General features: G+C 39.9%; 1 protein-coding gene across 3 annotated transcripts in view; it reads left to right on the top strand.

Annotated features, from left to right (window-relative positions):
• Window positions 1-17,079, top strand: part of EP400 (E1A binding protein p400) — a 3,509,270-nt gene that overhangs the window by 2,086,565 nt on the left and 1,405,626 nt on the right. For all 3 annotated transcript variants that reach the window (XM_044065578.1, XM_044065569.1, XM_044065563.1), the window contains one exon: window positions 15,493-15,636. In XM_044065578.1, the coding sequence (XP_043921513.1) occupies window positions 15,493-15,636 (144 nt within the window). The remainder of the gene's footprint in view (window positions 1-15,492; window positions 15,637-17,079) is intronic.

Below are 17,079 nucleotides of genomic sequence, written 5' to 3'. Positions count from 1 at the left end.
GTCAATGTAGCAAATCCCCCTTTATGTCCTTCAGTTCAGCTGTTTCAAATTATATGCTCGAATGACATCAGAGACCTTGCTAGGAAAAAATCTTGCACCATACCACATAACCTTACTCAGAAGGAAACCTCCTTACTTAATAGTATAACAAACAACAAAACCATCCAGGTCATGAAACCGGACAAGGGAGGCGGATTAGTGGTTACAGACCAAGAGAGATACTCTGACAGTATGTTAAGTCACTTATTAGGGGAAGGGTACCGGCAGGTTTCCCGGAATTAACTCAATATTGCATACAGTCATGTTGATACGGTCCTCGTGGATTTACTTTTGAACAACCAAATTTCAGAAGTAGAATTCAACTACCGTACGCAAAAGCATGAGGATTCCCACTATTTTCGGGATCCCTAAGGTCCACAAGAATATCTCACACCCACCCTTAAGACCAATTGTGGATGCAAAAGGATCTAAGACTCTCCCAATAGCTAAGTTCTTAGACATACAGTTAAAGAACTGTTCTTTTTCACATATCATCAGGGACTCCTGGGATTGTCTCAAAAAATAAAGCAGGAATACTTTGGCAATGACATTATTTTTTCCACTATAGACATGAAGGATTTATTTAATGTAATACCTTGCACAGAAGGTGTGGATATGTTTTATGATTTTCTATGTCAGCATACCAATTTTTCACATACCAAAATTTTGACTGAGAACTTTGATGGAACTTGTTTTGGAGAATAGTTTTGTAATCTATGAGGGTCAATTGTTCAAACAGAGTACAGGTGTGGCTATGGGTGCAGCCTGTGCCCCAGTTTTTGAGAACATAGTACTGACTCAGTGGGAACTTTCCATAGTTTTTCCATCTACAGGGATGTCATGGTGTAAGTTTTATGGACAGTACCTTGATGACATCCTGATTTTATGGAAAGGTAACCACGACCAGTTGAATGAATTTTTGTTGTTCCTCAATTCTAGCACTACATTTCTGGAATTCACTATGGAAACTCATGTTGATTCCATCAGTTACCTGGACATCAGGATTAGCAAGGATTATACTTCTGCACAATTTTATTCTACCATATATCGAAAACCAACCTATTCGAACTCCCTTCTTCATTATGAGAGCGGGCATCCTGTACATCAGAAACACTCCCTGGTTAAGGTGCAGGGAGTGAGGTTGGCCGTATAACTAGCAGGATCAATGATTTTTATGCAGAAAGGGAAGTTTTATTGAATATGTTGGTACAAAGAGGTTACCCTGAGCAATTTGTGTTACCTCTTCTTGATGAAGTGACTAGGAAGAGACTTGAGGGACATTTTTATCCCTTACTAGGGTTGACATCTCCAGATTGTGTGTTCCTTTGGAGAGCAGGGATTCATCCTCTGGTCATTTTAACCATGGTTTTATATTAACTTACACCCCTTAGTTCCCACAGATTCGGGACATTGTCTGCAAGAACTGGTTTATTTTGGCAGGAGACAATGCCATAAGAGAGAGAGTACGGGAAGCCCATGTGGTAGTGTACAGAAAAGACACTAGTGTTAAAAATATCTTAGAGAGGAGGAAAGGTGGTCAATACGGCTGGAGCATTAGGGAGAATGTCCAAATGCAAGCAGTGTACTCACTGCAAGTATATTTTGGAAGGTGACAGTGTTTTTCTTAACGGATATGGATGGGTGAAATTTCAGTGTAAGTACAACTGTAGCAGCAAGAATGTCATATATGCTGGTATTTGTCAGAAGTATGCCTGTTTTTATATAGGCAAGACCAAAAATGCCTTTTGTACACGAATTTACCAGCATTTATATGACATTAGGAAAATGAACCTAAAAAATTCACTGGCCAAGCATGTCAATACCCACCCAGGTCACAATTTTAAATTCACAGTTCTTGAACAGCTGACTATGGATGAGAGAGGAGGTCCTATGGATTACTGGCTTGAATACAAAGAAATGTTACGGCAATTAAGGGTCAACGCCAATATTTTTCCAGGGTTGAATGAAATGGTTTCAATAACCAGCTTTTTGAGGTTAAAAGCTGATTTTTTTTATCTAATTTTTTTATCTAATTGTTGATTTTTTCCTCTAATTGTTAATTTTTTTATTCAATTGTTCACTTTATGATGTCAAAATACTAAGTTTAAAGTACATGTTGAATCATGTTTTATAGTCAGTTTGTTTTTATCTTGCATGTATAATTGTGGAGCAAATGGGGAGTCTGTACCTTTAAATGCCTATGGTGTTTTTTACATATTGGTTTGGAATGTGTTTGTAAAGAGTATTTAAGGAGTTGGGTGGAGGCATTCTTTCTGAAGAAGTCAACTGTAATTTGTAACGAAAGCGCTTAAGAATAAATGTTATCCTTGTTTCTTGTAACACCAGCCTGCTTTGTGATTTCTCAATACTGGAAAAGTGTAGTGTCCTGGAAATCACAGATGCACAGGTGAAAATAGCCCTTTCAGAAGCCAAAAACACAGCGTCAATGGGGCCAGATGGTGACCCAGGCTGTGTCTTGCACGAACTACAGAACAAACTAACCCCCCATCTAAACACGCTGTTCAACCTCAGCCTCTCCACAGGCTACATGCCCATAGAATGGCACACAGCAACTGTTATTCCACTCCACAAAGGAGGGGCCACAACTGACCCTGGTAACTATCGATCCATAAGCCTGAGTAGCCTGGTCTGCAAGGCTGTGGAGCGCATCATCATGGAACTCATTAACAAAGACATTGGGAACCTCCAAACACTTGACCTGACCCAGTTCAGCTTTGTTAAGGGCAGATCATGCCTACTAAACCTGGTTGACTTCTTTGAGACAGTCACCAAGGCCATAGACAAGTGAAAGGTTGTTCTCACAACCTACCTTGACCTCGCCAAGCCTTTCGACACCATTCCCCACTCGGGTATTATAGAAAAACTCACCAGCCTGAACATAAGCCCCTACGTCATGAGTTGGGTTGCCAACTGGCTTACAGACAGAACTCACATGGTAAGACTAGTGGCTCCAGGTCCGACTCTAAACCAGTCACAAGTGGTGTCCCGCAAGGCTTAGTCCTGGGACCCCTTCTGTTCGGCATATACTTCTCTGAAGTACTGGCAAACACAGGAGGACGATGGCTAACCAAGTTTGCTGATGACTGCTAACTGGGAGCTATAACTGACTCTCTGGCTGACACGAACATCCTCCAAAAGGGCCTTACTGAGAGAGACACCTGGTGTCAAAAGTTATGGCCTCAAGCTAAATGCCAAAAAATGCATAGTCATCCCATTTGGGAAAAACAAAACACCCACGAAGTACCACATAGGTGGCAGCCCCCTTAATACAGAAGAGGTAATAAGAGGTCTGGGGACCAAGGTAGATCGTAATCTCTCCTTTGACAATCATATTGCCAAAGTAGTTAGGAAATCCTACTATGTGGCCCATCTAATTACTAAAGGGTTCTCATCTAGAAATCAATAGGTTATAGTGCCCTTCTACTCGTCACTCATCAGACCCTTCAAAGAGTACAATGCCCCATTTGGGATGTACCTCACAAGACACTTCCAACAGCTGGAGAGACCACAAAACTATCTCACCAAGAGTATTACTGGCTTCAAACATATGTCCTATGCAGCCCAACTGAAAAAACTCTGGCTGTACTCAGTGGCATATCGCTTACTCAGAGGTGATGTCTGCCTGACTTACAAAGCCATGTCCAACTCAGAACTGATGGACATGCTCCACCTAAAAAAATCCAAGTCACTGCGAGCCACGCGCCCTAGTGAGCTAAACCTTGCCACAACAATAAATAGAGCATCCTTGAGGGATAGATTCCTGTCACAGAGACTCCCCATGCTTTGGAACAAAATTCCAAACTACATTAGACAGAGCTCCTCACTAACACTTTTCAAGAGAAACCTTGACGAGTGGATGGGTAACAAAGTACACCCCTGGGATCACTTCAGCAATGTCACAGGTGTAAAAAAATTGAACCATTTCCAAAAGTTTTGTAAATCAAGTAAGCCTCACACAGTTGTAAAGAAAGGTCACACAAAACAGCAAGTTTGACTGCGGTGATGGTGCTGTGGTAACGTTGTCGCCTCACAGTAAGACGTTGTCCTGATCGATTCTCAGCTAGAGCGTCTTCTGTGTGGAGACATGCGTGAATGGGCGTACCTTCATTGAAGGTTGTGCTTCAGGGCCGGCAACTCAGCATGTAAAAATCTACTGCCAATCATTAGCAGACTGGAGTTCTGCTGTGGCGACCCCTAACCGGGAAAAAGCCAAAAGACACAACATCAAGTAGAGCAGAAACAGTCAGCTTTCATTGTAGATGGTACATATGATGCATCAGTGCTTGGTGAAAGAGTTGATGCAGTAAACTTATTAACAGGAAGTGAAGTGTTTTGTACTGTCTGGATCAATGGAAAATCCACAGAGCTCAAAGTAGACACTGGATCAAAGTGTATTGTTATATCAGCAGACACATTTGCAAGAGTGAGAACTAATAACTCACTGTAACCAGCAGTTCGAGACTTTTTGCTTATAGAGGTGAAGAAATTCAAACCGAAGGTTTAATGATTCTTTCATGTTATCTGGCCGAGAACTGTTACAACTTGTTATTCTACATAGTCCGAAGACGAGTTCAATCTTTATTGGGTCTCATATTTAGTTTAAGAAGAAATCTGCTTTCTTTTGTTAAAGAAGTTCATCATGTGAGTGCAGTTCCGAGTTCTAATTTCTCTGAAACCATTTTCTCAGATATGCTGACGTTTTCGATGACAAATTAGGCAAAACTCCAGTTGTGTATTCCATGAAGTTACACCTCAAGGTCACTCCAGTATTCAGACCAGCAAGAAGAGATCTGATAGCTATGTAAGATAAAGTTAAAGCTCAGTTGGATAAAATGGTGCAGCAAGGTGTGATGTGTCCAGTCACAGAACCAACTGAATGGGTGTCGTCCATGGTAGCTGCTCACAAAAAAGCCTCAAATGAAGTCAGAATATGCATTGACCCAATCAATATGAACAAAGCATAAAAGAGACCGTATCATCCAATGGGCACAGTTGAAGTTGCAGCTTTAATACCGAATGCCACTGTATTTTCTGTTTTGGATGCAGAGTTCATTTTGGCAAGTGTTGCTTGATTGCAAATCCTCATTTCTAACTACTTTTGGAACTGTTTGCCAGATACAGATTCCTAAGGATGCCATATGGAGTAAATTCTGCAAGTTTTTCAGTATCCAGAGGACATTTTTTTTCGGGTTATCTTTGTGCCGTAATAGTAGATGATCTCTTGGTTGGAGGCAATGGTGAAGCAGACCATGACAGAAACCTCAAGAAAGTTCTAGACAGAACACATGAAGTGAACTTGAAGCTCAATCCTCTGAAGTGCAGATTCAGGCTTCCAGAAGTTATGGACGTAGGACATTTGTTTACAAGTAGAGGCTTGAGACCTCACCCGACCAAACAAGCAGCTATTCTAGAGATTTCAGTGCCAGACAGTGTGCAAGGTTTACGTTTTCTGGGCATGGTCAACTATTTAGCCAAATTTATATCAGACTTTAGTGAGTTGTCAGCACCTTTAAGGTAGCTAACATGCAAAAATGTTGCATGGTCATAATTGGAACATCATCGGAAGGTGTTTGAAGACGTTAAGCAGAAAATTGCCACCCCACCTATGTTAACATACTATGATGTGAACAAACCAGTTATTCTTTCCTGTGATGCTTCAAAGTTTGCCCCAGGCAAAGCTTTACTTCGAGGGCAGACCAGTAGCCTATGCATCTAGAACACTAACCCAAACTGAGATGCAGTATGCTGAAATTGAGAAAGAGCTTTTGGCTATAATATTTGCATGTTCCAAGTTTCATGATTATATTTATGGTCGAGCTATCCAGATTGAAACTGATCATCATTCTTGAGTTACTGTTCTAAAGAAGCCTATGCGTTCTGCTCTAGTGAGATTACAAAGAATGATGCACAAATTGCAAAAGAACAATTTCAAATTGGTCTACACTAAAGGCAAATTGCTCTGTCTGGCTGATACCTTATCCAGATTGCCTAGACATACAACAGAACAGCCTGATGCAGAGACTTTTGACTTTAATGTGATGTCAGTGCTTACTTTTTCCACCACTAGACGTGATGAGTTAAGAGATCACACTCAGACTGATCCATTTTCATAGAAGCTCAGTCACTATATTAATGTCGTATGGCTGTCAAAGCAATTTACTGTATCGCCTGAGGTGCAAGCGTATTTTCCTTGCAGAGATGAATTGTTGAGGGAAGATGGCGTTATTTTCAAAGGTCCTAAAATTGTTGTTCCTGCTTCCTTACAGCAAGAATATATTCAGATTTTTCTTCATGGTCACCCAGGATACTCATCCACCAAGAGAACAGCAAGAGAATTAGTATTTTGGCCTTCATTATTAAAATACATTGATAGAGTTTTTTCTTCTTGTTCAGTATGCAATAATAATAGGCCACATTTGCAAAGGGAACCACTTCAGCTAAGTCCAATTCCTGAACTACCTTGGTCTTCTGTAGCAGCTGATATCTTTGAGTGGAACAGTCAACACTACTTAGTTTTAGTAGACTCTTATTCGAATTGGTTTGAGATTGATTTACTACCCAACTTAACATCAACTGCTGTTATTACTAAGTTGAAATGTCATTCCTCAGTTCATGGTGGTCCACACAAACTTTTTTTTCTGACAATGGTGTACAATTCACTTGCCAACTGTTTCAGAAATTTGCAAAAGAATGGGACTTTGTACGTGTCACTTGTAGTCCTGAATATCCTCAGTCCAATGGTCTAGCTGAACATACAGTACAGAGGGGAAAGCAATTACTTGAAAAGTCAGTGTGACAATACCAATGTATTCTTGAATTTGCTTAATCTCAGAAACATACCCTGTGATGATATTCTTGGCTCACCGGCTCAAAGACTACTTTCCAGGCAAACTACAACTATGCTTCCTATCAAGGGCGGCTCGTGCCATAGGACTGCAGCCCTCCCACCTAAAAAAACAAATGAAAAAACAGAACAGGACCACAAAATCAATTCTCGGACATGCACGCATGCGCACACGCTCTCAGACTGCTTTCTCAGCAGTCTAGATAAGGGGAAAGGCATCTCAGCCCCAAGATGCCCAGAAGTCTGTGCGGCAATGACGTCATGAAGTGGAGGCACTCCGGACTGCAGCAGTTGCAGGCAGGACCAATCGCGGATTTGGACTGCAAGGATGGACCAATCGTGCAAGGAATACAGGTAAAGGGGCTGTTCAGATATCGGTGGCAACCGAGCAGTAAATGGAAGCAGTTATTTAGGTCGTCGGGGCTGGGTGGATATCGTGAAAGCAGTTATTTAGGTCGTCGGTGGGGCTGGGGCTGTTCGGCGACAAGGTAAGCATGCAGAGTGTGTGTGGAAGCAGTTATTTAGCTCGTCCTGTTTGGCGACAAGGTGTGTGTGTGTGTGTGTGTGTGTGTGTGTGTGTGTGTGTGTGTGTGTGTGTGTGTGTGTGGCCCCAGTTACTATATACTGGTGGCTAGAGCAAACTCATGGTGGTGTAGTAGAGAATACCTCAGGCTTGAACCCTGTACCTTGTATGCAGGTGTTAAGGGCCTGAATTCCCTACCCACCACCATTTGTAAAAAAAATTGCAGATTTTTGCCTCATATTTGATCTGTTCTGTTCCTCATAATATCTGTGGTTTGAAATGTAATAAAAAATCTGTCTGATGAAGCTTAGTAGATACTACGCGAAAGCGCTCACATTTTATTAAACCTGCTTTTGGATTATTATTGGAGTTTTGGTGAATGTTTCGAACTATTCCATTGTATTGGACTTCTGGTTTTTGACTGCATTCATGGTGAGAACACCTGGTTTCTATTCCATTCCAATATCTGTGGTTTCTAAATATTTAAATGCTTGATGTTTGATGGTGCAGTGGTAGCATTGTTGCCTCACAGCTGTAGGCTCTCAGGTTTGATTCTTGGCTGGGGTGCCTTCTGTGTTGGATCTGCATCTTCTCCCTGTGTTTGTGTGGGTTTGCTTTTGTGTCCTCCCATGTTACAAAGACATGTCTGCATTATTTCTTCCTGGGCATTTGCTGAAAATAGTTTTTTTGTTCCAAGTCAGACTGTCCTGGTTAACAAATAAGTTAATAATGTTGTTGGTGGCAGTGGTGGTGGTGTTGTTGGTGGGTACAGAACAACAGGCAAATGAAGCATGTGCAATTTGTTTGTGCAGGAAGAAAAGTTAATTTTCCATCCAGGAGACTGGGAAACACATGACTGCCATTGTGGAAAATACACTTCCCTTTTTCTGTAAAAGTGGATGGGAAATCTGAAATTCATCACTAGTCTGACACAGACATCTGTGATCGACAGAGGCAGCAGTTAAATCTTGTCCTAAGTAGCATACCTCTTAAAACAATCGCTAAGACAGAATAGCCCATGGGATAAGTTTGGGTTGCATCCGGCTAGCTGATGAAGGCCTCAGTGGTCATCAGCCTAGTATATACAGTGAAATCTATGAATCTAGAATTTCATTCTGCTAAGTATGCCAGGGGAGGGGGAACTGTGCATAGCTGGTTACGTTTATGGCATTAAACTTACCGAGTGATGGAAACTGGATAAGATGCTACGAACTTTGCAGTGAGCAGAGGAATTGGAATTAGATTATGAACCAGAAATCTATATATCTGAGCTGAGGTAGTGGTTGTGGGTTATAGATGAAACTGCAATAGAGAAGGTTGCCCTAAAGGGACCAAAGAGGACTGGCAAGAAGAAATGTTATTTGAAGGATAAGAAATAAGGGATGGTGCTTTGGGGGTATACTGTCTCAGAAGGTGTTAATGACTTCTTATTGATAGTGATTGGTTTGATTATATAATGACATTGCATTTGAAATGTTAAATAAAAGTGACAGGCATTTGAATTTCAGACTTAGGTTTCTGAATGTTTAATTCTTTACATATTCCACAGACTGTATTCCCCCATTATTGGCTTTGTCCAGGTTTTTTGTGCTAAGGTTATAGCAAGAACTGAATTCACTGAATATGTTTGAGGGCTGTATTCCCTCATTACTAGGTTTGTCCAGGTGTTTTGTATTAAGAGGTTGACAGCTATGGTGAGAACTGAATTCACTATATGATAGCCAATTAAGTTTCAGTCTTCCTCTCTTTCACAATGCAGCTGATTTGGCATAGTGGTATGTTGCTCTGACTGTTTTGCACAGGGACCTTGTCAGTAAAATGTATGGTGGTAACAGCATTTCTCTTTGACAAAGCAGCTGATTTGGCTTAATGGTATGTTGCTCTGACTGTTTTGCTCAGGGATCTTGGCAGTAAAATGTATGGTGGTAACACAGCATTTTATTGTAGCAACTTTCCAAGATTATGCAAGCAATGTTTAATGTGTCCCTGGTTTTGGGCTTTTGACCCCCCCCCCCCATACACACACACACACACACACACACACACACACACAATAAATGTTAGCTTTTTCCAGATTTCTTGTGCTGCGTAGTTGAGACGCAGTTGAGTATTGAGTAGATTTTACAAGGAGCTGAGGTTGTGTACTTGCTGTTGATGCAGAAGACTGTGGGTTCTACTCCAAGGAGTGGATGCTGCCATACTAAGAATGTCCTCCTTGGTGAAGATACTAACTATGAGCCTGTTATCAGTTTGCCATCCATTTCCTCTTGCAATATTACTAGCTTATCAATTTTTTAATGTAATATAGACAGTTTATTCCTCAGGGGCAACAGACTCTTTTTTTCGATGAAACCATGAAATATAAAGGTGTTTGCTAACAGCAACCTCTTCATTAGTTACAAATTTCTTTAATGTGGAATTATTTAGATGACTTTTACTTCAGAGTTTGTGCATATTTATTGATAATGGACTGTAAAATTGTGCATATTTACTGATAATGGTGGACTGTAGAATTGTGCATATTTACTGATAATGGCAGACTGCAGAAGTCTGAGTAGACTTTTATGATGGAAATGTTCTGAACTGGGCAGTTTAGTCATTACGGGTGCATGCGTTTTGTTTCATTGCTTACTGGAAAATTGTTCAAAACAAATTTAAAATGCCCTCTAACAATTGTACTGTATTGTACAAGGAATATAATTTAGTACAGTCAGAAAGGTGTATCAAAGAGCACATGTATGTTTCATATGCAAGGAACCTATGATTTGAAAACATCCCAAAATTAATCTTTATTTGCCACTGGCAAAATGTATTTTCTTTGAATGTGGGTTTCAATGCTGTTTCAATGAATGTGAGTTTCAAGGGCAGAGAAGTTTTAATGCTAAATCTGTTTTCATTGTGAGACTGCATTGCTTTGTTTAGCAGATGTCTTAGTGTTTGTGCCTTAAAATGCAAAATAAAACTTTCAAATGAAGTCCAAATCATCATAGAAGTAAAGCAGTATGCACATTAGTGTTTATGGTAAATGGAGTGAAATAGCCAAGCAATGGATCATTGGAATGGCTGCAGAGGCTCCATTTGACGATGATTTTGTGAGGGGGAATGGCGACAAACTCAGAGGCTCAGCTGAATTATACCTCCCAACTGTCCAGATTTTCAAAATATTAATACATTTTTGCTTCTTATTTTTGGTTTGTTCCTCATAAAATTTGTAGTTTTCTTGCAAATCATTTAGGAATTAAGTCACTAAATAATGATACACTGAATTTCAGACTTTATAACCTTTAGAAAAATGCATGCTAAAGTAAGACCTGTTATTCTATCAACTGTCTCAGTTTATACAAGAGCAATTTTTAGCACTGTTTGTATGTTCCCTCAATATATTTGGCCTTGTCCAGATTTATTGCATTAACATGTTGAGAGGTACATGCAAATAAATTGCTTTATAGAATTAGGCATAGCCAGCCTCTCAACTGTCCCTGATTTTGGCTCATAATGTTGCTCTTCCCCTTAATAATCCCTCCGCAAAATAGCAATGTTGTAAGAAAACATGGAGGGTTTACAATTAAGAAATAACTGTAATAATCAAAGTTATAGATTACTTGAAATGCATGTAGATTCTTTTATTTTGTCAGCTGCTCAAGTTAGAAGTACTAATGTTAGTGTCCCTTCTTTGACAGGTTCCCAGCTGTATTGTGTGGCTATTTTATATTTTTGCATCACATTTTTGGTCCATTTTTCATAAAGTTGTGTTTTTGGCAAAAAAGAGGTTTCCGTGGTGGTACGGCGGTAGCATTGTTACCTCACAGTAAGAGGTTCTCCCGTTCGATATTTGGCTTGGCTTGGGAGTGCCTTCTGTGTGGAATCTGCATGCCCTCCCTGCGGTTGGGTAGCGTTCGAAAGACATGCGTGCGTAAATGGGCGTTCCTTCATTGAAGGTTGGGCGTCGAGCTGGCACCTCGGCATTTTGTAAAAATCTATTGCCAATCATTAGCGGATCGGAGTTCCGCTGTGGTGACCCCTTACCGGGAAAAAGCCGAAAGGCAAACAACAAAAAAAGTGACAAATCATTAAAGACTGAAGTTAGAAAATAATGACAGACATTTGAGTTTCAGATTTCATACCCTTCTGAAAATTCATACTAATGCAAGACCTATTCTATTATCTTTCTAAGTTTATAAGAGCAATATTTAAAAATTGTCCTTATTTTTGGGCCTTTGTCCCACTTCTGTGTAAGGCTTTGTCCAGATTTCTTGCTCTGAGGTTGAGGGGTAGGACAAATGTATCTGGGCCATCAGTCAGCCAGTGACATTTCAAATTGTGACATACTTGTTGCACCCCACTCCCTCATGTAGTGACTCTGGATGTGTCCAAGCAAGGCAAGGAGTAGTTATGCAGTGTAACATGTGTAGAGTGTCCCCCCATCCAGGGTAGACACAAGTACTACAGTGGCTTTTCATCATTTTGCAGAATGGTCTGGTTTTTGTCATATTTTTGTACTGTTGATTTATGCTTATTACTCAAAGTGCCTGTTGCTCTGTGTTTAAGTAGCAATGCTTTAATGACCATAACATAAGCTTGTCTGAGATCGTAAGATGCAAGTAAGCTTTAATAAGCATACTGTTAAAGAATTGCCAACATTGAAAGCCTTTCTGTTGTTGCCATGCAGAGAATACTTAACTAGATAATGTATAAGCCTTGGGTATTGAATGACAGGATTACATTATTTTAAAAAGCTCATGACACTTGTTGGAGACTTCCAGTCATCTCTACAGGGTTTACTTGTAAACTAAACAGAATGCCAATCATGTGTGGTCCATAACCTGTACAGTAATCCTTTAAGCAATGTATCTTGAGCTTGTTTCTTGTTTGCTTTTCATTTTTTACTTTGATCATGTTTTCCCCATGAAACAAGTAGATAGTTGTCAGGCAGCAGGTCTTTTTTTGGATAAGAAACATTTTTTCTTCAAGTTAGCTGCATCCTAAACCTAAGAACAATAAAGCCATCAAGGCTTAATTGTTTAAGAATCATAATATCCAGAAATCTAGTTATGACAGATCGAGCAGATTACTTCGTCCGTTGAGTGAAGGAGAGACTGTATGAATCCAGATGAAAGGTTTTGATCGAATAGGAGAGATTACAGGCATCTGTGCCGAGCCAAGATCCTATTTGTTAGATTAGAGGGTGTGGAGTACAAGAGGAATCGCAGACATCTTCCTGTATCAGAATCATCATTGCAGTCACAACAATGTATCTGTCATGCAAACTCTAAATCAAAGAATGAGTCAGACACTGTTTCTAGACTAGAATCTGTTCAGAAGTCTGATTCTGTTCCAGAAAGTTAAGTGAACATTTCGTAGGTCAACCATTTTGCAGAAACCGTCCCAGTTGCTAAATCTAATTCCCAGTTTGATGTCACACAATAAGGACACGTTTCTAGGCCTAGTGTGAAATACGCAGCAACGTGGACTTGATTCTATATATGTGTATTTAGTATTGTATAAACCATGTCTGTAGATTACCTGTGATTTCTGCATGCCAGATAATCTCATGACAAATTGCATGATCTATTTCTGTAAGAGTGAGGATGTAGATCAGAGTGTAACATATGTGTGCTGTATCTTTAAGAAGCATATGAGGCTATACGTGCACGTATAAATTCTAGCCATTTTGTAGAAGCAGGTAGAGAATGAACATGCATGATCACACTTGTTAGTCTGTATACAAGTTACACAAGTTGTAGTCAGTAAGCCTCTATAGTAATGTTTTTGTATAAAATAAAGTTGCTTGAGCAAAACCCACTAAGATTTGTTTATTCATGTCCTAACACGAAAGCGACAACTACTATCTCCTGCTTTAGCCGATAAATGCATGTGTATGTATGCCGACATATTCTTATATACGTTTCATTCTCAGGGAAGGCTAAAGGTGAAGGGGAAACGTACATCGTCTCTTATTATGGGTCATAATTGCATCCTTCTTTCAGCGACATGCTTATAGGAGCTTCTTCCTAGGGAAGAGGATGCAGTAGGGAGCAGAAAATATGGTTTTCTTCTAAAGGGGAGGAATAGTTAAGTCATTACTTGACTGCTGTTTGAAGTATAAAGTACACATTGAGTTAAACAAGTGTAACTTTTCATTGTTTTCTGTATAAAATTGCACTTTCTTTTGCAGCTTCTGTTATTAAATTGCATCCATGACAGATATTTTCACATGTGATTGTGCAAGGTAATATAGCATTGCCATTTCTAATTTCTCCAAATCTTTTGGGTTTCTAATACCATGACAGGAATGGACCCCGTTCCCAAGTCAAAGTATGATTAAAATTCATGAAATTAGTATTGTTTTAGTCTTTGATGTCAGCCAAAAGTGCTCTTTGCAGTACCTGCAATGTGTGCCCAGTAATGACTCCTCCTGCAATTCGTACAGGGTTGCATGGATTGTAACATATCTAAATATGATTGTAATTTCTTTTTTATAAGACCCTGTTGCTCTACTACTACTGGAACTGTTTGGATGTCTTTCTTCCACATTGCTCTCGTTTCTGCCTGCAAATCTTGGTATTTTATGACTTTGTGTCTCTCTATGCAAGACACTGTAGTCACTGAGTGTGGTGATTTCAATGATCAATGCTACTTTTGTCTTCTTTTCTTGGAACACTGTATCCGGTTTCCTAGCATCTATGTTTTGAACTGTTGGTAATGGGTGATCCCTTGTGATATAAACTTCATCATTTTCTATGATGCTTTGTGGCTCATGTTTCCAGTGTTTTTCAGCCACTTTGATGCCATAATGTTTGCACAGTCCCCAGTGCAACAGTCTCGCCACATTATTATGCCTTTCAGTTTACAGTCCTTCTGCCACTAGTGTGTCGCAGCCAGCAACAAGGTGTGTGACTGTTTCCAATTTGGTTTTACAAAACCTGCATTTCTCTGTTTCTCCCACATGTTCAATGGACTTTGTAAACCAGCGTGTATGTAGCCCACTGTCTTGGGCTGCCAATTTCGAGTCTATATCAGAAGATTGAATGCTGAAAACGCTGAATGCAATTTAATCGAACTGAAATGTTCGAAATCTCAAAAGAGCGAACTGACAGAAAATAGATTTCTTTCCCAGGGAAAGAAATCTGTGTTTCGTGCAAAGAAAAAAAAAAAAAAAAAAAAAAAGAATTTTCAATACTTTAAACACTGACAGAAGGGGGCTTCACTCCACCCCCCCCCCAACGTGGGGGGGCTGTGCCCCCACACCCCCCCCTACTTAAATATACCAACTCCGAGACCGCACCACAGTGGAGGAAATAGCAAACTCCGATAATGGCCCACCGATTTCTTTCCCTGGGAAAGAAATCGATGTTCCGTCAGTTCGCTCTTGAGATTTTGAACGTTTCAGTTGGATTAAATTAAATTCGGCGTTTTCAACATTCAAAATGCTGATGGGAACCCTTCATTTCTTGGTTTGAATTCACCTTTCCTTAACCATTCCTGCATTCATTCTTGATCAACATTGAGAGTCTTCCAGAAGTTTTCAGTACTTGCAACTATATTTGTTATCATAGCTGTGATACATAAAACTGCTGTTTACATTTTTTAGTTAATTTTGCATGTGCTTTATGCAGATTTTTGTCAAGTGCTTGTATATATCTAGACTTTGTGCGTTCCACTTAAAAATCCTGTGTTTGTAGCTCTGGTTGTTCTATACAGCTGTGTAAATTTACTTAAAGTTTGTTAGCAAGTTATAGTGTCAAAGTTGATGAATATTTCTCATGACTAGTTGATTGTTGAGGCTTAACCATTTTAACACTAGAATAAAATATGTGGCACAGGTTTAGGCAGAATTTAAACTTTTAGATGAACAAATGTTTTATTCCCCTTATGCTCTAGGTGAATCTTACGAGTTTTCATTCAAATGGTGGTAGAGGTACCTGCAAGTGGTGTGTAGGCAGCTTGGTTTGCTTAGAATACAAAAAATATGTTTGTTTTTTATATATAGTTTTATGGAAGAGATGTATTTTTGAGCAGAGTTGAAAATCTGTTTTGTTACATGTTTTTGTTTTTAAATATTTAGCAAACCATCCAAGAGTTATTTGAAGTACATTCTCCTAATGAAGATTCTGGTTTTCGTGTAAAGGCAGAAGAGTTTGTAGTACTGTCTCAGGAACCGTCTCCGTATGAAAACATTTCAGCAAAAGTTGCTAAGCCTTTCATAGAGGTAAGCAGACAAATGAAATTCTGTACATTTTTGTAGTGAAGTAAGGTTATGGGGAATCCCACATGACTGTTGGCAGAATCCCCATATGAGGTGGTGGTCTTTGATGTGATAATGGTGATGCGCTTTTCTAGACTGCTCTTTTCTAGTTATTCTTCCCATGTTATCAACTAAGCATATGTCTGTTTTATTTTAAAACCTTGTTTGGTTGTTTGTGCCACTCCAGCACATAAAGAAAATCAGCTGCCAGTGCTATTTTATGTCACAGATAACAGCAAGGAATCCATATATGACAAAAACAGTTGAGGCTTCCTTATATTTTCCTTCCTAACACAAGTTATTAATTAGGCTTGATAATCCAAACAGTTTCATGTCCTAACTGAAATCACTGCTGCAGTATTCTAACACATGAGGTAACACCACCGTTGTCTGGCCAGGGTGCCAAAGCTTTAACTTCCCGGTATCATATGTCCGACGTGGCCTCAGCTTGCAAACGTAGGAGTATATAGGCAGACATACGAGTGCAATTCCTCAGACTCTTGGCCTGATTGTAATTTGGTTGTTGGCATCACTGCTTCAAATACATAGATAAGTGTATATTTCTTAAGTGTTTTTCTTACTGGTATTAGATGCCAGCTAGGAGCAGTAAGTGAGAGTACAGTAGACAGATCCCTTACAAAGACTGGCATTACTGTCTTTTTTGCTTAAGAGCAGAATACTACTACAAAGCTTATTCCATCTGCCAGTCCTTTGTACCCAAAGCTTTGTGGTCCCATTTGTCCTCAATCACACTTTCTTGGAGACCCAACATCTCAAATGCTTGGCCTACCCCAATATGGATGATTCCATCTCCTGGATGTACCTTCACTACTTAAGAAAAAGTTTAAAAGGCGTAGGCTAGAGACTTGGTTGTCCCTTTCTGACTCTTAATGTACATACCACTAAGATTTCAAAACCTACGGTACATCTATTTCCTTGTCAGATGCTCTCTACTCAGACCCAGGAGGAGGCAGATATGGCATTGGAGGCCTTGAAGATTGCAGATAGAGGTGAACTGAGAGTCCTCATATCGGTGGGCACAGAGGAGATCCCACAGATCCTAATTAGGGAAGAGAACCCAGGTTAACTTAAGATACATCAGTGAACTGAGCCACAGCCTATAGTGCAAAAGGATGTCACATGTTCATTAGATGTTATCTTGTCAATGTGACCTGATGATCAGCCAACATACCAAAGTCAAAAATCTTGTATTTGTACGTCTGGCATATGACCTAAGCCCATGGTCATAGAGATACATAAGCGACCATAGGAATGTAAGATCCTCGAGAGTATCTGAAGCCAGTCCAAGCTCAGGTTCTTAACTCCCATCAATCTGTTCTCCGTGTAGTAGTTGTTGGCTACTGCCATTGTCTGCACCTATTCTGATAAGTGCCCCATTTGGGAATC

The sequence above is a fragment of the Protopterus annectens genome, chromosome 1.part0 (assembly GCF_019279795.1).
Source record: "Protopterus annectens isolate FY-2018-M chromosome 1.part0, PAN1.0, whole genome shotgun sequence".
NCBI classification, from domain to species: Eukaryota; Metazoa; Chordata; order Ceratodontiformes; family Protopteridae; genus Protopterus; species Protopterus annectens.
The sequence above is the reverse complement of the archived record's forward strand: the minus strand, read 5'-3'. Positions and strand labels throughout refer to the sequence as shown.